We start from the raw sequence: 24,349 nt of genomic DNA, 5'->3' as shown, positions 1-24,349 counted from the left end.
CAGCAGATGCTGTAGCTTTCCAGGACCAGGGTTGGAGACCACTGATCTAGATTGTATCCTGATAAGTTTTAACTGCTTTGCATTTACACTTGGTAGACAGATGTGTCTCCGGATTGAAATCTAGCCGGATTGAAATCTGATTGCAATTTTTGCGCTTGAAGTGTAAAACCCTAACAACCCAATTCCTGTTTCGTTCAATATCGCAAGACTTTATGTAGATATTTTCCAGTTTCTTAAAGTTAAGGTAAGATGCCATATTCTGCTGACAATGTACAACAAAAGACCTAGGTTCTATCTGTAGCATGAGGGACTGCTATGTCACGTGACTTTATACTTTGGGAGGAGTATTGATTGTCACGTATCTTTGTGAGATGAATGCATTTGCACTTGTATAACATCAGTCTCGTTTGCATCTCAGACCATCTCTTCAAGTGGTATAGGCAATAGGATTTCCGTCTGTTCATAATACATTGTGCGTGCATTTACATCTGCATTTTTCATGTGGATAATCCTTATCCACATATAATTCAGATGTTCAAGACACATGAAACAACAGGTGTAATGGGGCCTATGTTTCTGTGTCGGTTTTTTTGGTACAGTATGTTTCCATGTCTGTATTTGGATAACTATTTTTTGTGTGTTTTTGGATACAGTATGTTTCTGTGTCTGTCTTTGGATAACTATTTTCATGTATTTTTGGATACAGTATGTTTCTGTGTCTGTCTTTGGATATGGTATGTTTCTGTGTCTGTCTTTGATAGTCTATTTTTCTGTGTTTTTGGATACAGTATGTTTCTGTGTCTGTCTTTGGATATGGTATGTTTCTGTGTCTGTCTTTGATACACTATTTTTCTGTGTGTTTTTGGATACAGTATGTTTCTGTGTCTGTCTTTGGATAACTGTTATTTGTGTATTTTTGAATACAGTATGTTTCTGTGTCTGTCTTTGGATATGGTTTGTTTCTGTGTCTGTCTTTGATAGACTATTTTTCTGTATGCTATTGGATACAGTATGTTTCTCTGTCTGTCTTTGGATAACTATTTTTTGTGTATTTTTGAATACAGTATGTTTCTGTGTCTGTCTTTGGATATGGTTTGTTTCTGTGTCTGTTTTTGATACACTATTTTTCTGTGTGTTTTTGGATACAGTATTGTTATGTCTGTCTCTGAATGCAGTATGATTCTGTGTCTTTGGATATAGTAAGATTCTATGTCTGTGTTTAGGTATATAATGTGTCTCTGTCTGTCTTTGGATACAGTATGTTTCTGTGTCTTTGGATGCAGTAGGGTTCTGTGCTTGTCGGTCTGTCTGTGGCTATAGTATGACCTTTGACCCCATAGGAGTGTGCAGATACCGGCTGGTGGCTTGGAGAGCTGAACGGCAGACAGGGAGTTTTCCCAGACAACTTTGTCAAACTGCTCGTCCCAGACACAGAGAAGGAGGTGAGAGCGCAACCATCGCTGTGTGGCCGTGCCTGGACCTGCTACACCTGGGCTTCTGCTCCTGCCTGGGTAGCGCCCATGCTAGGAAAACCCATTCTCATGCATCTCATGCAAAAGAACGGAGTGGTCTCTCTAGGGTGGAGGGTACAAGGGTACGGTCTCTTGTAGGGTGAATGTGGGGAGATAATAGGGATTATCTGACATGGGATTTAGTTTTTTGTTATGATTATCATGGGGGTTGTCAGGATGGTCTGTTTTATAAGATGTGTGATTGTGGGGGAAAGTTTTAGGGAGGGAATAGGGGACATTTTTGTCAGGGTAGGGCTTCATGGAACACTCAGATTTGAGTTGGTCATGCCCTGCTTATGATCGAGCCAACCAGTGACAGAGTGACAAATGAAGAGGATGCCGTGATTTGGGAGGCGGACATTGTGGTGGAGAGGGCAGGCGGTTTCAGTGAAAGCCAGTTACAGTGACTGGGGTACAGATATTGTTGTTTGCTGTAATAAAGTAAAGATTAAAATGGTTGTTCATGACACGGGCATAACTCACTGAGTGAGTCTTGGTTCATGTATGGACACAGAGGGTCTCAGTCTCTATCAGTGTGTGAGTGAGGGGAGCAATCACCCTTCAGATTTGATACACACACACACACACATATGCACACATGCACACCTGTATACACACACACACACACACACACATGCTTCTCTACACAGCAGAAAAAGCAGCACTGCAACATGATTGGTGTTGAGTGTGTAAAACACTGGTCTTGACCACACCCTGCCTCACTCCCCTCCTTCCTGACTCACTCCTTCACCCCACCCAATGTTTGGGCTGGTCTACCCCGTTGTCCCGAGGCTCTGTGTTTCTGAATGGGGGGAGGGGAGGGGGGGAGTTTGAGTTGTTAAACTGTCCTTATTTTCACAGAGACCTAAGAAACCCCCACCCCCAGCCACTCCCACCATGAAGCAGAGTACAGGTAAAGTCCTCTCCTTTCTTCTCCTATCCCTCTTTTTCTTTCTGTCCTCTCCACCTCTCTCCATGTCTTGCTCTATACCCCTCCTGCTCTCTCTCTGTTTTTTTCTCACCATCTCATTCTTTTTCACTATGTGTTGTTGCCTTCTGATGGCTTTACTGAATTCCAGGAATTTGGGTGGAATGTATTTGGTTGTCAGCACAAAGGGATCTGATCACCTGACCACCCTTTTCTCTTATTTTATCCACTTTAAATCACCTGACAACCAGGCAGCACTACAACATAACTATGGCAGATGGCACAACTCTCCCCCTCCTCCTGTCTTCCGGAGAGTAACCCTCATTTTATCATATGGGCTGGTACCCACTCCATAGACTAAGGTGTGCTTTGGCTGGCTTGTTGCTGCACCTACTGGCCAACAGAAGAATTGCTGTGTGGAGTTTGCTGCTAATCAACGGCTCAGAAGTCTCAGAATGTGCCGTGCTTTCAAATGTGTTAGTAGATCCTCACAGGCAGCTCTTAATAGCCTGTCTCTGCTCACCCTCCCCATGTGTGTACCAGCACCTCACAGAACTGGGCTCCCATAGTTCAGATTAGACTTCAAATGTTCTACATTAAGCCTTCCCTGTATGAAGAAAGAAGCTCAATCAATCAATCAAACTTTATTTGTATAGCACATTTCATACAGTAAGTGCAACTCAATGCGCTTCACAGAAAATAATTGCAAAGAATAATTAAAATAATTCAAAATAATTATTTTAATTATAATTAAAAAGAGAGAAAATGAACAAACAATAATAATAATAATAATTAATAAATAAATAAAAGCAATGCAAAAACCTAGGTAAAAGCAATGCCAAAAAGGTGTGTCTTAAGATTTATTTTAAAAATGTCCACAGATTCAGAAACCCGTAAATCCTTTGGCAGGCTGTTCCAAAGGCTAGGACCATAATAGCTAAAAGCTGCTTCTCCATGCCTTTTTGTTCTAGTCTTTGGAACAGTTAAGAGACCAGTGTCAGAGGATCTAAGGGTTCTGCCGGGCACATACCTAAAAAGCATTTCGGATAAATAGGCAGGTGCATTGCCATTTAGTGATTTAAAAATCAATAAAAGGATCTTAAAATCGATTCTAAAACTAACAGGCAACCAATGCAGGGACAGTAATCAAGCCTGTTAGTAATAAAAGCATGCATTATCTTTTCAGTATCAGCCTGAGAGAGAAATGGTCAAACTCTAGCAATATTCCTTAAATGGTAAAAAGATAATTTTGTGAAAATGTGGGCCTCCAAATTTAAGTCTGAGTCAATAATGACACCAAGGTTTTTGACATGGTCCTTGGTATTGAGTGCAAGTGATTTGTAATTTTACAGACAGTTTCTCTCTCTGGGCCTTTTCCCCAATGACTAAAATCTCGTTCAACTGGAGGAAATTTTCTGAAATCCATACATTTATGTCAGAAATACACTTCACTAATGTGTCAATGGGGCTAAAATTATCTGGGGATATAGAGATATATAATTGGGTGTCATCAGCATAACTATGAAAATCAATTTTGTGCTTTCTGATGACACAGCCCAGTGGTAACATGTACAGGCTGAAGAGAATAGGGTCCAAGGTGGAGCCTTGGGGAACACCACATGTTATTTCTACTTTTCCTGAGGAATGATCACCCAATGCCACAAAGAAATCTCGACCAGTCAAATAGGATCTGAACCATTGAAGAACTCTGCCAGACAGACCAACACAGTTGAGATATGTATTTTATATGTATTTTATATTTCATACTTAGGCAAGATTTCTGTATGGTTAGTCCTGTGAATACAGCACCATTGTGCTGAATAGAGGAATGAGAAAGAGGGTCTTGAGGAGACCCTTGTGTCTTGTTTCAGTGTCATGCTTTGGCAATATTTTCATAATCAGCCATGGCAATCAAGCATCGTTGAAGTGAATTGGTAGAAGGTTGGCTAATTCTGTCAGTGTCAAATTAAGCATACTGACAAACCTCTATTATTTGTTAAATGTTGTTTTTTGTTGGTAATATTCACAACAGGTGGTTAAGATCAGAGAATGAATTTTACCTCACATTCACAGTTACTGCATTGTTATTTTATGGTCTTTTATTTTAACAAAGTATTTGCTTTGGTAAAATTATCCAATGTATCGTCTCACCAGTAAAGCTGAATATGAATCTGGGGGATACGGAGAGAAAGAGAAATAGAAAGGCATGCATGGCTCTGAATGTGCTCCAGCTGTCGTGTGCTGTAACACCACTCCTTCCTATCCCCTTATTGATTCACATTTACAGTGCTGTATTATTATTGGCTGATTTCACCATATGGAGAAATGTTTGTCTCTATGGTTTTAATCACATTGTTTTTCAGACTAGTTATCCCACTCTTTTTCAGACTAGTTATCCCACTCTTTTAATCCCATTCAGTTTTGCTTTTCTTGCAATACTTTATAGTTGTCAGTAGAGGGCAGAGCAAATGGATGACTTCATGGGACCCAAAAATGAATGAATGGAGTTTGAAAAATGAATTTCTCACCATAAAATCCACCTTAAAGGCCATTGTCCACTAGATACTTTATGATAAATCTAATTTCATTGTGGAAAAAATGTAATACTGACAGTTCTTAGTTTACTTATACGGCAGGATGAGTAAACTAGGAGGAGAGCAGGCGCTGTGGCTTCCTAATGCTGATTGGCTGAGCATGGTCATGAAAAAGTAGTATTTCAGCTGAACATTGTAGCAAACAATCTTTATTGAATGCTATGTTATGTTCATTTGTATTATTTTGGTGTTCCTTTATACAAGGATTCTTCGATGGTAGCCATAAACCAAGTCCTAACCTAGTTATACAGTCACTTTGACACATACACCCAATGAGCTACATCCAACATAGATGAATATTAATTGTATATTTGCCTGTGCAACTTTTTGTGTAAACTGCCCTATGTATATACATTTTTTTTAAACTATTATGTTGATATTTTGTCAATAGTATTTGAAAATAATATCATGCCCCTGCTTGTTAGAATTTTACATGTATGATCTTTGGGGTGGAGCTTCAATGATTCTCATTCATTCTTTATGTCTTCTCTCCTGCTTTCAAATGGTAAAACAAAAACAGAGAAGTGGTTGTACTTCTCATTAACTATACTTTGGTTTTAATGGCCTCCACATCTTGTCAGGATCCTCTGTACATGTGTTTGTGAGTGTGAGTGTGCGTATGTGACCTTGACAGGGACATAGTACATTAGCCAAATTTGCCGATATTACATTACATTACATTACAGGCATTTAGCTCTTATCCAGATCGACTTACACAACTTTTTACATAGCATAGCATTTTACATTGTATCCATTTATACAGCTGGATATATACTGAAGCAATGCAGGTTAAGTACCTTGCTCAAGGGTACAACGGCAGTGTCCTTACCCGGGAATCGAACCTGCGACCTTTCGGTTACAAGCCCAGTTCCTTACCCACTGTGCTACACTCCGATACAAAACTGGGAGGCACAGCTAATAGTTTGGAAGCTACTAAAGTAATCCAAGAAGAAACTTAATATATCCAAATGTAAAGTTCTGCATGTGGGAAATAAAAACATTAGGCAGGATTACCTTATGAGAGGGACAAATTTGGAATGTGCTTAGTTTGAAAAAGACGTGGAAGTAATGGTTGATCAAAGCCTTTCTGGTTCTAGGCACTGTGCTGTAGCAGTAAAAAAGGCCAGCATGATGCTGGGATATATAGCCAAAAGTATTGAGTATAAATCCAAGGAAGTTATACTTATCTTATACAATACACTTGTTAGACCACACTTGGAGTATTGTGTGCAGTTCTGGGGACCGTACTACAAGAAAGATATGAAGGCCCAGGAAAAAGTTCAAAAAAGAGCAACACAATTGATTCCTGATATGAAAGATAAAAGCTATGAGGAAAGACTTAAGATGCTTAACCTCTTCAAGCTTAGTAAAAGGAGACTCGGTTGATTTGATTGAGTCTTTTAAAATCATAAATGGGATCAGCAAAGTGACTACAAGAGATTCTTCAGATTGAGTTCTGTTAGTAGAACGAGGGGACATAAATGGAAATTAACAAAAGGTAGATTCCATACAGACATTAGGAAGATTTTTTTTTCATGCAGAGTAGTGTGGAATAGCCTGCCAGGTCACATAGTACAGGCAGAAACCCTGGGGATTTTCAAGACTATCCTTGATACAGTGTTAGATACTACCTAGTCTGTAGGTAATCAAAGCACTAATTTAGTAGGAAAATGGCGAGCATAGTTGGACTGAATGGCCTGTTCTCGTCGTTATGTTGTGTGTGTGTATGTGTGTTTGTGTTTGTATTTGTTCTGTGTTGATAATGCTGGCTGTTGGTGTTGTGGTCTGAAGGCCAGTGATTTTGTTTACTAATGATGTTGTTATCACAGTTACCTACATGGTTTACCTGCCCCTCTCAATTGTCCTATGCTGGTGCTCATTAGTTACTCTATGGCACAGTAGTGGTTGACACACTGACTGAGCCAGGTGCTACAAACATCTCATATTGTTCTGGTACAAGCTTGACATCATGTCTACCTGACTCTGGTGACCTTTGACTTCCTCAGACAAAAAGCCAGATGCTAAAAAGGTCCCTCCAGAGCGCCCCGAGTCACTGCCCCAGAGAGGAGAAGAGAAAGGTATAAACTGTTCTGGCCTGCTTTGGTCTGTTCTGGCCACCCTCTGTTCGCTTTGCCCTACTTTGGCCCACTTTCCTCAGTTTGTATGTTTGTTTGTGTATGTGTTTGTCTGTGTGTAGGTGTGTGTGTACGTGTCCACACTTTTGTACAAATATCAGTGTGATGTCTTTCTAGCCTCTGCAGATTTGTACTGTATCTGAGCAGTAGTGTAGTACAAAAAGTCCAGTCTTCTGAATAGAGGCTTGTGTGTGCGTGCGTGTGTGCATGCATTCATGTTGCAGGCGAGGACATGAAGCCTGGGGACATTCCAAAGCCAGCACTCCCTGCCATCCCCCCAAAGAAGCCTCTACCCCCAAAAACAAACAACTCCTTGGGTCGGCCTTCCACCTTTGCCCCAAAACGCCCAGAGAGACCAGAGAGGCCTGCTGTCCCGAATATCCAGTGAGTGCTACCACATACACTCCTGGGCAAAAAAATGGGCCGAGCCCAAAATGGCAAAAATTAAGCTTTTAATGGTCTTAACAACAAATCATTGGTCAGAAAATTAGCAAGAATTAAACAAATGCACTCCTGAGACCTCCTGTGCCACCATTTGCTCGTTTACTTTTGCTGCAGTGAACTGTTTGGGGAAAAGCTAGAAACAGGGAAATTCACTTATACAGTAGACAAATTAACATAATGCCAAATAAAAGAGTCATGTTTTGTATTTGGTTGCATATCATTTGCATGCCATGACTTCCTGATACTACAAGCATTGTTTCTCCTGATTAATTTTCCTGTTGAACTCAATGGAAAAAATATTCAGGAGAAACAACACTTGTAGTACCTACTGCATATCTGGCAGCAGCACGGTGGTTTGAGGCTCATATGATACCTTGGACCCTTGATGACTTAAAGCCATTTAGCCAACAAATGTGTTCCATACTGTATCAGCATAATTTACAGCTGAATCTAGTCCCACCCCCCAATTCTCATAGAGATCCATTCAAATGCAAAGAGTTTTTGTATCACTTGTAGGACAACCTGAAAATAAGGTATCCAGACTCTGATGATGTTGAGAGGTCACAGACATCAGGAAGTCATGGCTTGCAAATTGAAACTATTTTAATGTACTTTGATGGACTTTTTAATTTAATGCTGCATTGCAGTTAAAGTATCGATGGGCATAAACATTGCCCTCTCTACTCATTTGCCCGATTAAGTGGTAATTTAGTTATTAAGTTTGATGATTAATTAATTCATTTTTTTTTATTTGGCTTCAAAAAGAGGTTACATCTGTCCCTTGATCAAGTACTGAAGGTCCTGAGAAAAACTAAGAAGTCTTTGGGCTGTACTCATTCCTTCAAAATTATACTGAAAGAAATGAAAATGTGGGAACTGTAGTGAACACTTTCCTCTGTGCCTGTTCCCTCCTTGTGTTCTCTCCTTCCTACTTTCCTTGTTTCCTTTCCTTTAGAAGGAATCAAAAGATGACAAAACTCAAGAAGCCTTTTCAAAACTTTCAGTGCAGCTTTAATTGACTGAGAGCGGGATGTAGGGGGGAGGGTTGTCTGTCTCACTGCTTCAGCTGTCTTCCCAGCCCCTGGGTGATTGGCTGCAGAACACATCCATATAAGGCAAGGGGAGGGTCTGTGTTCAGCTGGGATTGGTCAGAGGAAAGTAGTGTGTGGATAGGGAGAGTAGCATTCTAGGCTGTTTGATCCTGCCCTCTCTCTCTCTGTCTGCCTCTTTTTCTCTCCCTCTCTCTCCATCTGTTTTTCTCTTTATGTCTATATCGTTCTGTTTCTTTCTCCTCCCATTGTGCTTTCTCTCCCCCTGTCGTTCCCCTGACTGTTTTTGTGGTTGTTTGTGGCAATTGGTCATCTATCTAAACTGACCTCCCCCCCTACCCACCCGTGCCCACAGGTGTGAGGTTCCCAGGTGGGAAGGCGGGGGTTCGTCGCTGGAGAAGGGGTCCTTGGACAGGGCCAATGATATTGGTGAGTCTGACCGCCTGTCTGCCTGTGCTGAGCTAAACATAGTCCTGACAATACCTCTCGTCACCCCCACATACACTGGTGTAGAGTTACCACAGAGCCCATTCCACTAACACTGTGTTTTTATTCCCTCTAGGGGGGAGTGTTAAGTTCAAGGGATGGTTTTAAGTTCCAAATTTAAGAATGGTGTGAAGAAAAGGGAGGAGTGTAGAGCCAGTTGGGGGGTGTGGAATTAGAAGGGGTAAAGTCGGTAGAAATAGGGGGCATGAGTCACAGGCTGGTGTAGTGTATAGAAGTGTCAAATGAGGATGGTTTAGAATTTGTGGGGTTTTTGGATCAAGGTACTGTAGGATTTAGTGGTGTGTGGGGGCAATGTGACGTAGGGGTTGAATCGTGTGAGATCAGAGTTTGAGGGGGTGTGGGGTCAGGGTGGTGGAGATTTTGTAGGTAGCATGGAATCGGGATGGCGTATAATTTATGAGCCGGGTGGTGTATAGTTTAGGTGGGTGTAGGAGCAGGGTGGTGTATAGTTTGGGCGAATGTAGGACCAGGGTGGTGTATAGTTCGGGCGGGTGTAGGAGCAGGGTGGTGTATGGGAGGATTTTTTTGCACCCATGGCACCCTTAGTAAAAAAATAGGAAAAAATTCTGCATAAGAAATAAAACAGATGGTGAGTTGTATTTTATGCTCAAAAATGTGTACCGTAAAATTATGTACTTTCATTTTCAAACAATTATTCTTTCTAAATATGTTATGTTATTTCTAAAAAACTTAGGTGTCAAAATTGTTGCCCACCCCCCCAAAAGATTATTTTAAATGAAATCAAGAAAAGTTAAATCTACAACAAAATACTATTTAACGTCATCTCAGTCTTAAGGAATTTTAAGTTTCGCTAAGGCCAAATGAGGTAGCACAAATGCAAAGTCCCTTTATCATCCATTACCATGGGGAAACCCAAGGACTGTCAAATCAAGAGGCAGATGATTGTTGACCTACATAAATCAGGTAATGGCTACAAAAAAAAAAAAGAAATATACCACTAGGAACACAAAATAATCCAATTTTGTAAAACATCTTGAAAACTTCTCAGAGGATGCAAGTGTATGGTGAGGAAGATGGTGAGGGAGCCAAAGAAGAACCCAAGGATCACAGTTCAGGAATTGAATTCAGTTTTATCTTGTGCTCATCCAGTATGACAGTTGATCATAAAACGCCACCGGCGCATACCAATATGCTCTTAAGGAGAGTTGTATATAGCAATCTGAGAGTAACTAAGAAATTCAGTCACCTGGGCTTGGCCAGGTTGGTACTATGACTGGAACCGGGTGCTATGGTCAGATAGAAAAATTGTCAGAATTGTCAAAATTATGGTGAGGGCAAAATTGAAACTTTAAAGGGTGGCATACAAAGAAATACACCTCAAAGCTATCATCAGATAAGGTGCTGTATCATTAATGTTTTGGGACAGTCTTGCTGCCACTGGTCCAGGGGCTTCTGTAAAGATCATTGGCATAATTAAACGGCCAGTACATTTTAGCTAACAATCTAGTTGCCTCTGCCAGGAGGCTGAGACTTGGCCTTATGGGGACCTTCAAACATGACAGTGACGCCAACATACCTGAAGGTACCACAGATCTCAAAAGGTTCTGCATGGTTCAAGATCCCTCCAAATGTGTTCTCATTTCTCTTAGGGATCTTAGACATCTTAGATTATGTTGTAACATAATCACATAGGTTTCAATAAATGTGGAACCTAATTTAAATAAAATATATGTATAATCTGAAAAATATTAATTTTGATTAATTCTATTGAATTAATCATTTTTTAAAAAAATTACAATTATTCTCTGTCACGTTTTCTGCAGTCTTTTTTCAAACATCTTCATCAAGGGTGCCAATAATTCTGGACCTGACTGTAAATGTATTGTAATAGCAGTGTTGTAGAGTAAAAGCAGCCAAATGGGGTGACGACAGTTTTTCAGGGTAACAGCAGCATTGTGGGGTATTTTAGAGTAACAGTGGCCGGTTAGGGTAACATCATTTCTATAACAGCTACTACTGGGTGGTCAGAAGTCACAGCGAAGATCCACTTATTGGCCACTGCTTGTTCCAGTCGAGTGAGTTGGTGTTTAAAAGGGGTGGAGTCATGTATTAATACATCCAGTCAGGTTCATGTTCAGAGTGGGCCAATCAGGTCAATTCATCTAAAGGGGCTCTCTTTGGACTTCTCCTGTACTGCACCAACCAAAGGAAGCTTTTTATGCAACTTTCCAGATTTCATAATATTCAGTTGTGTCCCTCTTTCACACTTTCATTTCCTATCTCCCTAGTTCAAAAGCTGTGATAGCCATTATTGTTGTTAGTTCCTTATTTCTGTCCTTATTTTGTAGTTGGGTTTAACGGGAAAGTGCAGGTGTGTATAACTTTTACAGACTTGATTACTGTATCCCCTGGGAGCAGATGGTTACTGACTTATTCTTCTCTATCATTGCTTCCAGACTGTCCTTTCTTGTTGCGGTTTTCTTTTCGTTTCACATCATCTGTCACCCAGCTCCTAGCATTCTATCACTTTCTCGCTTTGTCGCTATGGGCAACTTCAGCTCTGCGCTCACCGCTGGTAAGGCCCTTTCCCAACCCCGCCTCTCTCCTTCCCTCTCCTTCTCTCAGTTTCCCCCTCTTTCCCTCTTCCGCTTCCTCTACTAGCTCCCTCCCTCTCATCTCCTTTTCTCTCACCGTTTTCCCTCTCACACTCCATCTCAGCATGCTTGTCTGTGCATGAAGTCCAATACTCATTACTGTCATCTTCCCCTGCCTCTGTGGCCCCATGTTATTAGCCCAGGTGCCAGTTGGCTTGCTGACATTACCCTTTATTTCTGGCCTAAATACAGGCAACCACAGCCTGGTACTGAGCCATTAGTATAAGATGAACCGTTACATCATTAATGAGTTTGAGCAGTTGGTGGGTGGGACCTCAGTGGTAGTGGCGCCTCTGGTTGGTAGAGAATTCTATGGGCTGTTGGGTGAGGGCATCCCCGCTGCTGCTAAATGGTATTTCCATCCACTGTTCAGGTATGACATACTCTAGCACTGTACACTCTATCTGTTCTCCCTGGATTCACTCAACTTCTGTCTTTGTCTCGGATTAAATTAAAACATGTAAAAAATTAAGTGCAAGAGTTTTCCTTCTCTTCATAAAAACTGTTTGACAAAAATGAAAATGAAATATGCTGTATTTAAGAATTTAAGATAACTTTTTATTTTTAACTCAGGACAAGTTCTGACTCTGTCTAGGCTTGATTTACAAAGTGGTAAATCAACTTTTATCCAAGAGGCTGATGTCAGCAGACTGGCACCTACTCAAGATTTGACTTTACATTTAACCTTTTTTGTTATTTTTTTGGTGAATTTTTAACATAGTAAACATTTACATTTTTTCTCGTGTGTAAATGCATACATGTTTCTCACAAATTGTCCTACTCACAGTGCAGTATTTAACCTCCTAAGACAAAAGTAATTGAAGGCAGACCCTTTTTTGAACCAAACCCATTCATAAACCCATCCCATTTTCGGAATACCCTCTGCCAGTTTGGGAGTGTACTGAGACTAGCATGCATGCTAGCCGCTGCTTCTTGTAATCCTGCAGTCCACAGGCTCAACTGTGTATCTGTCATTGCACTGGAAGAGTGCACTGCAAGGGCAGAAACATAGGGAGCGAAATGACCCTGGGAGTCGCAGGGGTGTGTGATGATGGGGAATGTACCCCCAACCGGGTTGCACAATGGGATTTTGGAAACCCTGCCTGGGAAGAATTTTAGTTAGCGGGCTGTTTTAACACCTGTTTTTCTAAACACTGGCAAACCGCAGCTGGCACCGATGATGCTTTGATAGTTGCTTGCTTTCGGGGTTCCAAGCTATCAATAGCTTTGAAACAGTTAAAAAGATTTCTTCTTTGATTGTTCTATTACTGAGACAATGATTATGGTCCTCTCAACATCCTCAGTAACCAGAGAAAGTATGCTAGAGTACACTGGTGAAAGGAATGGAAGCATACAGACAAAGTTGGACTCCACTGCTTGTGAATATTCAGATATTTGAGTAGTACTCTGTGTACAAGATGCTTTTTTTTCAATGTTTTTTCCTCTTTTTATTTCCAGTTGGCATGCCCAGTGATATTAATGTGCACTTATTGCTGCAACCACTGCTATGAATTCCAGAAAGTGCTGACAACTATATTCCTCTGAAGTCTCTGCCACTTCTTATCACAGTGCAGTTCGCAAGTCAGGCTCTCGCTGACATGAGTCAGAGAAAAGCACTTCATGTACAGCTCAGCAAGTGGACTCAGCGGATGCCTGATTGACCTGTGTGGGTCGCTAGTGAGCGTTAAGACTAATCAAAACCAAATGACACCGGACCATCCCTGGTGTTGCTCAAACCAGTCACGTGTTGCCCTGTGAGGCTACTGGCCAGAGCTGACATTGGCATGGCCTGGAATTCTTACATATTCAAAGCAAGGAAGATATCAGTCAAGTGAATTTAGATGAATGGTATAAAAAAGTGCAATGGTTTAGAGGCACAGCTGCTTGAATATTAGATTAGGAAAATAGTAAGAACAGAATTACTTGAAGTGGACTCAAATAATAAATATTTTGTTAGAACACATGTTAGAACACAGGAGAGGACCATCTCTAACTATTTAGAACCTCTGGTCCAGTTTTTGTGTACTGCTTTTTTCTGAGGGGTAAAAGTATTGTTGACTTCTTTGGGTAAAGGTCAAAGTTCAAGCTATACCTGAAGTCCACCTGAAAACCCAGCTGTGTGAATGGGTTATGTAGGCTACTGTGTATTGATGTAATTTTGTGATCTCATTTTTTTGAAGAAGTCGAGGACTTTGACTCCATCGTATCGTCCACGGAGAAGTTAAACCACCCAACAGCGTCTCGACCCCGTGTCACAGACAGACGGCCGCGGTCACAGATCTTCACGTCTGTGAGTAGACTGGTGGGGAACTGCGCTGTGGCAATGGTGTGATGGCATCACTGTGCAGGGCTGGTGCAAAACACACCATGTCACCTGCCTTTTGTTTACTGCTTCTGGAGTGGTGCTGCTTCTGCACCCAGCTTGTCCTTGAGATAAATTTAAACCTCCTCTATGGGAGGAGAGCTTGGGAATGGCACACACACAAACACACATACATGTGCACACAAACACAAACAAACAGACCAAAGACAATAGCATAGCAAGCAAGCATATACGCATAATGCGCTGCATAATGTTTGGGACCTTTTTTTTTGATTAGGCTCCACATTTTTGGATTTATAAGCAAGCAATCACGTGTGGTTAAAGTGCAAAGTGCAGAGTCTCAGCCTTTATCAAAAGCCTTTTATATATTTTGGTTTCACCATGTAGAAATTACAGCCCTTTTTATATGTGGTCCCCCTCATTTCAGGGTATCCTAATGTTTGGGACAATTGCTTCCTCAGTACAGATATATAAAAGAGATTTCACTATCTAGTCTTGATTCTAGGCTTTTGATTGCCTTTGGAGTCTGTTTTTGGTGTCAGCATGAGGGCGAGTAAAGTGAATGAAGCCATTATGAGGCTGAGAAATAAGAAAAAAAAAACAGTCAGAGATATACACAAAACATTAAGCTTATCAAAATGACCTATTTGTAACATAATTAAGAAGAAAGAAAGCACTAGTGAGCTCAGTAATCACAAAGGACCTGTTGGCCAAGGAAGACTACTGTCTGCAGACGACTTTACAAACAGAACTACAGAGGCTACACTGCCAGATATGACACACTAGTTAGCTGCAAAAACAGGATGGCCAAGCTACAGTTCGCTAAGAAGTGCCTAAAAGAGCCTGCAGAGTGCTGGAAAAAGTGGACAGATGAGACGTCCAAAGGAACCGCCCAAGATCCAACGCACCCCCCTTCATCTGTGAAACGTGGTGGGGGTGTTATGGTTTGGGCATGTATAGCTGCCACAGGTACTGGCTCATTTGTCTTCATTGATGATGTAACTGCTGATAGCAGCATCAGAATTAATTTTGAAGTGTACAGAGCATTTAATATGCTCAATTTCCAGCAAATACCTCCCAACTCATTGGATGGAGCATCATCCTACAGCAGACAATGATTCCAAACATACTGCAAAAGGTCAACAAAGTTTTTAAAAGCCGAAAACTGAAAAATTATTTGCGGGCCAAGTCAGTAACCTGTTCTGAATCCAATTGAACATGCGTTTCATATGCTGAAAGGAAAACTTAAAGCAATTAGCCCCTTAAACAAGCAGGAGCTAAAAATGGCTGCAGTACAGGCTGGGCAGAGTATCACAAGAGATGCTACTCAGTACCTGGTGATGTCTATGGGTCACAGATTTCAAGCAGTCATTACATGCAAAGCATATGTGACTACTTTCATTTACATGTCCAAAACATTATGGTACCCTGAAATTGGGCTTTGTATAAAAAGTGCTGTTATTTCTACATGGTGAAACCATAAGTGTATAAAAATACCCTTAAATAAAGGTGAGAGTGTGCATTTTAACCAGATGTGAATTGATTATTACAAATCTAAAATTTTGGAGTGCAGAGCCAAATCAAGAAAAAAATGTATTTGTCCTAATCGTTAGGGGAGCTCACTATAAATCCCTAAATAACACCAATGCACACACCCTAGTACACCTGCATAACACACAAACGCTCACTATAAATCCCTAAATAACACACATGCACACACCCTAGTACACTTGCATAACACACAAACATGTATGCCACAAACAATTGTTGTTTCCCACAAATGGTGATATGGACTGGTTATTCTGATATTAAAAAGTGGAAAGTAAAGATTTAAAAGCATATTAAAAGTTAAACATCTGATACAAAGCCACACATCTAAGTTGGATATAGCACCACCTTTGTGTTGTGTGATATTTCATTTGTAATTCATGCGTAAGAAATAAATGACAAAAATAAAAAACAAAGGGTCAGATTCTAACAAACACAGACTTTTTAAGGGCATACTGTATTCAAACCCTCTTGACACTCCTGGTTGTTATTTATTGGTCACACCACTTTTAAAATGCTTGTCTTTTCATGGTAAATGCTCTGTTTGCTTTGTACTTAGTCAATCTTAAATTCAGTTTAATGTTTGCCATAGCACAGGACACTATAACTCCCTCACGAAAATAGGCTGTTTTTCTTCAAGATGACTTCTGACCATCCTGATAAAATTAAAGAGTTAATTCATTTTGCTTCACTGGTTTCCATTGATTATACAAAAAATCACCTAGACAAGTTTTTTATATTTCGATTCCATTGCTCTTGAAATTTTTTAAATGGCTTGATTTACTTCAAGCCCGATATTTTATTAGCAACAAACCTGGAACGTTGCAAGTAAGGTTCTTGATTTATTGATGCACAATATTATACAGGTGTGAAAAGACACCAAAACACCATAGCCTATTATAGGTTATCTATAATAGATTATTTGGTTTTATGCACTGTTCTATTGCAGTAAATGCCATTGCTTTTTAAAAAATGTAGCTGAATCTGCACTGAAACACTGGGACATTTTTTATAATAGCTCTATTCCAAAAATGAAGTCTTATGATATTCCTCTATTTGGTGTTCAGTTTCAGCCCTGGGGACCCTTCTGTATGTTTGTATTGGCAACAGCTAATCTTGCTTAATTAAAATTGTTGAACATATTTTTTTAGAGTTTCTTCATCATTTTGTTCTTTGGATTTCTTTGTGGCTTTCATAGCTATTTCTGATGTTATGTGGGGGGTAAACAAGAACCACTGCTCTATTCACTGAATTATTTACAAACTTGCACTGGTTGTATTTTATTTATTGTATAAAACAGTGAAGATTCTGAAGTTGGAGACTAACAGATTAGTGGCAAAGAGTGAGTTCCCTTACACTTTAAGACAAGCTCCTATCTCCAATCTGGACTCCACAATTGTCTGGCCCACACCTGTTTCTTGGATTTTTCTGACTTAAAGACCTTTAAGTCTTGTTTGATTAAATTGTCTGGTTTGATTGAACTGCATATACCCTCAACAGGCCCTTAAGTGCATTTCTAAGGGAAATACATAGAAAGGTAAACAGCGTGTGGTTTTTAATTGTATAAGATATCTGTGACTATATTAACATTGTTTACTGTAAATATACTATACAATCTACTACACAAAATTATAAAATCACCCAGGCAAATTATTATGCTGTGTATTTAATGCATAGATTGTTTTGATTTACTGTTAATTTACCACCAATTTCTCGCTCTATTTAATATATTTTTTACCTTTTTTGCCGCTACCCTTAAGTCTAATTCATACTTTCCGCGTCCGCGTGTCCGCAAGGGTCCACTTTGGTCCGTGTGGCGTAAATGACGTCATCTGCCCATGTCCAGAGGGTCCACGCGGACCCCTATGTGGACGTCCGCGCGCAGCCCAAAATTTGTGACCGCGCGGACTGTACGCATAGCAAGCGCGCCGACTGCGCATGCTACAGATAACAAAATGGATGCTTGTTTTAAAGAGAGGTTGTGCAAGGAGATCCGCCGTTACCCACATTTATATTGTCTATATGGGTATTCATAAAAATATTCTTTCACCACTCAAAAATTGTATTCTGTCATAGCAACAAGATAAACCCTTCAATAGCCCTAAGATATGCCAATACAGCAGTGAAAACGCTGCTCACTGAATAAAGAAATAAACGAGACAAAGTTTTTTAAAATGATACCATGTCATTCTACAGTCAATATCTGGGACTAAATATTGAATAAATATACAACCTTCCCATTGGTTTTACACGTAGAGATGTCCCTTTTGAGACTGAGTGGTCATATATTGTCTTGGACAATCCGGTTGTGAAATACATGCGCATTTGTGATGTCTGGGTACCTTCCAAAATAGCTGTGCGTAATACCACACCGGTTGTTTGCGGCGTTGTCACCCTTTTTAGTACAGTCTGTCGTGATTGACAATTCATTTATTCAGTAGGTGAGAGTATAAGCTTGTATAGCATGTCTAATTTTGCTTTTGGAATAGCGTTTTATAGGTCAGCGTAACCGAAAGTTTTCACACAATTCACTCTGTGAAATGCGCATGCGCGGAATGCCAGACCGATGCGGACCCTCAATTGTAGTATGAATGGACCGCGTGCACGTCCGCGCTACCGGTACAAGTCCGCAGCTGTCCGCGGACGCGGAACGCGGAGAGTATGCAGCAGCCTTTACTTCTGACTGGCCCCAAACCTTACCTCTGCCTGACTCCAACTCTCACCTCTCACTGACCCGTACCCTGACCTCTAACTGACCCCCTACTCTCACCTCTGACTGACCCCTACCTTACCTCTGACTGACCCCTACCCTTAACTCTGACTGATCCCTACTCTCACCTCTGACTGACCTCTACCCTTACCTCTAACTGACCTGTACTCGTAACTTTCTCTGACCCCTGCCTTTTCCTCTCTCTGACCTCTACCCTTACCTCTGACTGACCCCTACTCTCACCTCTGACTGACCCTACCCTCTCCTCTCTGATCCCTACCCTTACCTCTGACTGACCCCTACTCTCACCGCTGACTGATCCCTACCCTTACCACTCTCTGGTCCCTATCCTTACCTTTGACTGGCTCCTCCTCTTACCTCTCTTGGCAAAAGCTATACAGAAACATGAATGCTCATATTGGGTGTGTTTTGACAGAATGCTATATGTCGTTCTCTGGTGACCTTGTGCAATAGGTACGTTCTCTGGTGACCTTGTGCAATATCTCCTCTCTCTTCACCTCAGTTTCCCCACTGTCATTGCTAAAGGCATTTTTTTTTCATCCAGGTTGTTTTAACCACAAAGTATATACTTACTAATCCTACCGAGAGGGGCTTGTTGTCCCTTTCTCTGTCTCCCCCCACCCTGTGTCTCTGTCCAACACTAACACCACCCTTTTTTCTTTCTTTTCCTCCATATCTCTCTCCTTTAGTCCTCTCTCTCCAGCCCAGATCTCCTGGACTACCCCAGCCCAGAGGAGGAGAGACGAGAGAAGGACAAGGGAAAGGAGGAGCTGGACTCCCCTTCTCCCAAAGCTTTCGAGGGCAACAAGAAGGTACCCCCCACCCCAACCTCACCCCCTACCTGCATGCACACCCATACCCAACCTGTTGCCTAGTCAATGAAGATGGAGACTGAGACCCTTTTAATGGGGTATGATGGGGTTAGGGGCCAGATGACAGTATTAAGGTGCCATTGAAATATCAGCTCCTACAAAAGTGCTGATGGACAGGAAGTATGGTTTCATACAATGCGTGTGTGCTTTTTTCGGATGAGAGGGAGAGTGGAGACCATCTGGGATGTGTAAATGTTCTTGTATGTGTTTTTGGATGTGTTTACATGTGTGTGTGTTGAGATTTATTGTATGTGTGCTCCGGTTGTGTGCTCAGAATATGCGTATTTTTCCAGTTCAATTGCTGAGTAGAGGTATATTGTATGTGATGATGAATGTGTGGTGTGTACGATATCCTTGAGTACAGATTGTGTGTTGTTTTTCACTTATTGTAAGCATTATGTCTTGATTTAGGTAATTGTGTTTTGGAGTTTAAGGGTATCGAGTACACCAATTTGGGGGTGCATTGTGCTTGGGGTTTTGCAGGGTGTTGAAAGGTATGATTTTGGAATGGGTTTTTTTTTTTTTAAAGTGCTTTGATGGGTGATTTTGGGGGCTCTTGAATGTGGTGATTTGGAGATACACTGAATTTGGCGAATTCAGGGTTTATTGAATGTGGTCAACATAGTAAATGAAATTTTTGTTATATTTGCTAAAGCCTTCCTCGTGGAAACCTGAGGTGAATGTACAGGCCTGCCACTGCTGGATTTTCCCAGAATGTTGCAAAATACAAAGAAGACTTTGCTCTTTGTCTTTGCATCGAACCCATAGAACCATTTGAGAAGAATTTCTTCTCCATGCGCTCTTCATATTTATTTTTCATATTTATTATAGATTGTGTGGATCTAAATCAGAGACATTATACCATTGATCTCCCTCTGAAGGCAGCATCCAACAGAAAAGGAACCTCAAAAGGCAATGAATTTGGGACGCTCTTTGAAGGCAATATGATGTCACAGAACATTTACATACCCACACAAGATTAGTGTTTACTGTTACAGCTGATGGCTTTTACTTTCCAACTGAGAGACCCAGTTGGAAAGTAAATACAGATTTTGTCAATGTACTTTTAGATGTGACTATAACAAATTATCGAGTTCACTGTATATATTTCAACTGCTTCGCTGGTTTGAGCCACCATTAATTTAACGGAAGTGAAAAGTCTGAGAAAATCGCAACAACCTATGGGATATCCTTCCTGCTAAAGGATGCACCAGATGTTGCCTTAAAATTATACCAAATTTCACCATTTTTGGTGAGTTCGGTTTGGGACATGCCTATGAAGGACAAGTGCGAAAAATTGTGAAAATGCTGCCTTCAAATGCTGGCTTCTGAGGCAGCTGACTTTGTATTGGGACACTACTAATGTGTTCATTGTGGTGATTCACTCGTGTAGCACCACTTTTGAACACCCTTCACTGACTTCTGGTGGCTGCCCACAGCTCAGTTCTCTTACATTGGCATACCAAGCTGTGAATGGTATTGCCCCTTCTTATATTCAGACAAGATACGATCTCCTATCTTCTACACCTTACACTCCAAACAGACCTCTCTGTTCAACGCCCTCTAACTAGCTGGCTATCCCGTCCCTTCAAGCTGCAGCTGCTCCTCATGAGTTCAGCTTTTCTGTGCCCTCAACCTTCCTAGTCAGTCAGGAAGGCAGATATTATGCCTAATTTCCACAAATTTCTAAAAATGCACGTTTTCAGACAACACCTCAATGTTGTATTTTTAAAAAAAGAATCCTTCTTTTCCTTTTTTCACAGGTCTTGAAGCATCTGCCCTGATGATGCCGCATATTTGATTGTAACTTTGCCCTAGCGGTGTTTGCTTAACATGAATTGTGTTGAATGTGGTCGTTTGGGGGTATATTGAGTGTTGATTTGGGGATTTGCTGAATGTGATGATTTGGAGGTATATTGAGTAGTGATTTGATGAGGAGCTGAATGTCTTAATTTGAGGGTGTGTTGAATGTGTTGATGACTTTGGCACGTCTTTACCTGCTGGGGTGTCTCCACAGGGTCCCGACAATAAGACGCCACTGCCGCCCAAGCCTGCGGTGCCTCCCTCGTCTTCCAGCGGCGCTATCCCCTCTGGTCTGTCCTCACTGCTCCCCACCCCCATCGGCACTGCTTTGCGTCCCCCCTCACCCTCCACCCCGGACACCAAGCCAAAGAGTGAGCTGGGTCCCCAGGGGCCCCCAACCCTGGAGGAGCTGAGGACCCAACTGAAGGACCTGAGAGGAAGCATTGAGATGATGAAGAACCAGCACAAGTACGGCGGGGGGCACTGTCTAGGGCAGTGGTACACAAATGTGGGTCAGAACATACCGATGGGTTGTGGTGGGTAGTAAGGGAGTATGTGTTGTGTTTGTGTGTATGTGTATGTGTGTGTGTGTGTTTGTGTACAAATGTGTCTAACTGATGTTCTTTTGCCTCTTAGAAAAGAAATTAAACAGCTTATGAGTGAGCTTGATGAAGAGAAGAGGATCCGTCTGTCACTACAGGTGTGCTTGATGTTATGCAGGTGTGACACTGTAATTACATGCATGTGACATCAGCAGACCAATATTGCATTGGTAGACTTGGGGTATATTCCAGATCTGCACTGGTAAACCATTTGGAATTTATACCACCTGTTCATAATTAGAGTGGATATATACTGTACACCAGCTCTGCACAGTTAAATAGTTTAGGTATCTATCAGCTGACTACATGCCAGCAGTATTCCCAATTACCATTTTTTATCATGTTAAGAAAATATGTCTGAACGGTTGTGTGGTTTCCTAATGTAGGTGTTATGCCGTGTTAAGTGTGTTAATGTAGCCACTCTTCTGTGTTCTGAGGTAAGCACTGTGCTGTGTTCCAAATTTGTTAAAGGATTATTCTGGTTTTGTTGAACATGGCTCTTATTTTCCTAGTATTGTCCATCATTCCTATCGGTTCTGATAGTATTTTATGCACCTGCTTCTTTGTCAGGTTTTTTGGTTTTTTCCTTTACAGTGATATCATATCAAGAGACAGGTTCTGTTTACCTCACACAAGCCCAGTTTATCTAAACATTTTATTTGTAAGTGAAAACTAATTTGAAAGTTGAAATTTATTCGCTGAAATTGAAAGTGAAAATAATTCCATTTCAACTTGCAGAATTGACCTGCCGTACTTACAACTGGACTTGTTTGAGGTAAATGAACCTGTATCTTTATATGCTAGATGCTGTTGTGAAGCTACTGGCATGGAGAAAGAAAACTTAAAATGAATAAATAAAAACTCAATGAAGCAGGTGCATAAAATACTATCAGAACCAATAGGAATGATGGAAAATACCATTAAAATAAGGCTGGTTAAAAGAAGTTGAATGATCCTTTAATGCAGGCACTCTACTGTGTTGTGACGTAGACACTGCCATGTTCTTGTGTTGCAGATGGAGGTGGAGCATATAAAGAAGGTCTTGTCCAAATGAACAGGCTCTTGCTGGAAGTGTCACACAGATACAGACTTGCAGCAATCCACGCCACAGCCAAAATAGTTTGTGCCAAATACAAAAAAACCCAAACAAAACACAAAATTAACAGTGTCACAGAAATGCCCTATTACCCCCATTTTGAAACTTTTGTTTTATTTGTACGTTGTTTTTAGAGCCTATTTTTTGTGTAATGCATGAGTCACAAACAGGGCTGAAGGGGCATGCCCATGTGACATGGGAGTGAATGGCTGCAGTCATTGGCATTGACTGTTGCCATCACAATTCACTCCTTTTGTAGAACATTTACAAAGAATTGTGGTTACCATGATACCACACTGGTACTATTTTTGATTATACTTAAATGAAATAAAAGCAGAAACTTGCATTTCACTAAAAAAAGTTCACAAGTTAAATATTTTTCTTTGCCACGTGTGTGGTGTTTGTTATTTTAATTTTTTTGAGATATTGTATGTGTGTGTGTGTGTGCATGTGTGCACATGCGTGTGTGTGTGTGTGTGTATGTACATATGCACAGACAAAACTGTTTATAATGGACACCTGGACACAACTATTTAATGTGCTACAAGTCTCCATGACAACCTAACACTGAGGCCTTCTTCTATACTTTTTCCTTTCTGTCTTCGGTGATGAGAAAATCTTGTTTGTTTTTTCTGACTTGGTTATTTCTTTTGCAGAAATCTTCTATATACACTTTTATATTATAATGTGTGAAAAAAAATTATTAAAAATTAAAACACAACCAACATCTTGGATTATGCCCGATGTTCCAATTTCTGCCATAGAATACTGGGGTTGTGTATCTGTCAGTCCAAGACCTCTCCGCTGCAGCAGTTCCTGTGTTTCTTTTTTCTTGTGGCCACTAGGTGCCACAATAGAGCTGTCTTGGAGATGCATCTTGGCAAACAGCATTGCAAGAACCCACAAACATGCACACAAATGCTGACCTAGGATCAGCTAACCAAGAACCTGATCTCAGTTACAGCCTTTTATACATTTATCTGAAACTGATCTAAGACCAGCAGGTAGTATATGCCTTTAATAGCCTGTGGCAGCTGTGTGATCCTCTGAAAGGTCAGACGTCAGCAGAGATATTTTAGCTGTGCTTAAGGTTTCACTTCAGGCTCAGCAGCTGATGGTGGAATACATTTATCTGTGTTTTCCTATCAATCAAAATATATCAATATATTCATGCACACACACGCATATGTATGCACATACACCGACCCATCACACCATGTACACAAATGCACGCGTCATCACAACACACATACATGCCTGCTGTACACATACACACTCTGTACAGTGCAGTGCATAAGTATTTGTGGACATGGACACATGTTGTTTTGGCTTTGTACTCCAGTGCATTGGATTTTAAATAAAACTATGAATATGAGTGCTCAATGCCAGCTTTAATTTGCGGGTATTTACATCCATATCAGGTGACTCACATCAGAACCATGGCCAAAACATTGGGTGCGTCAAAATCAACTATTTGATTAATTTTTGGAAGAAAGAATGCACTGGTGAGTTAAGCCATAGCAAACGACCTGGTAGACCATGGAAGATCGCTCTAGTGGATGAATAGAAAAAACACTTTTCAACTGTCAAA

General features: G+C 40.9%; 1 protein-coding gene across 5 annotated transcripts in view; it reads left to right on the top strand.

The window, feature by feature from the left end:
- sh3kbp1 (SH3-domain kinase binding protein 1) overlaps positions 1-23,495 on the top strand; it is a 124,745-nt gene extending 101,250 nt beyond the window's left edge. For 4 of the 5 annotated variants that reach the window (XM_035412887.1, XM_035412886.1, XM_035412889.1 and 1 more), the window contains 10 exons: positions 1,341-1,442; positions 2,373-2,424; positions 7,040-7,111; positions 7,393-7,552; positions 9,017-9,090; positions 13,964-14,073; positions 19,075-19,197; positions 21,275-21,528; positions 21,697-21,760; positions 22,678-23,495. In XM_035412887.1, the coding sequence (XP_035268778.1) occupies positions 1,341-1,442; positions 2,373-2,424; positions 7,040-7,111; positions 7,393-7,552; positions 9,017-9,090; positions 13,964-14,073; positions 19,075-19,197; positions 21,275-21,528; positions 21,697-21,760; positions 22,678-22,716 (1,050 nt within the window). In that variant the 3' untranslated portion in view covers positions 22,717-23,495. The remainder of the gene's footprint in view (positions 1-1,340; positions 1,443-2,372; positions 2,425-7,039; positions 7,112-7,392; positions 7,553-9,016; positions 9,091-13,963; positions 14,074-19,074; positions 19,198-21,274; positions 21,529-21,696; positions 21,761-22,677) is intronic. The other variant, XM_035412888.1, reaches the window with a different exon arrangement.
- The last annotated feature ends 854 nt before the right edge of the window (positions 23,496-24,349 follow it).

This window comes from Anguilla anguilla, chromosome 4 (assembly GCF_013347855.1).
Source record: "Anguilla anguilla isolate fAngAng1 chromosome 4, fAngAng1.pri, whole genome shotgun sequence".
In the NCBI taxonomy this organism is placed as follows: Eukaryota; Metazoa; Chordata; class Actinopteri; order Anguilliformes; family Anguillidae; genus Anguilla; species Anguilla anguilla.
The sequence above is the reverse complement of the archived record's forward strand: the minus strand, read 5'-3'. Positions and strand labels throughout refer to the sequence as shown.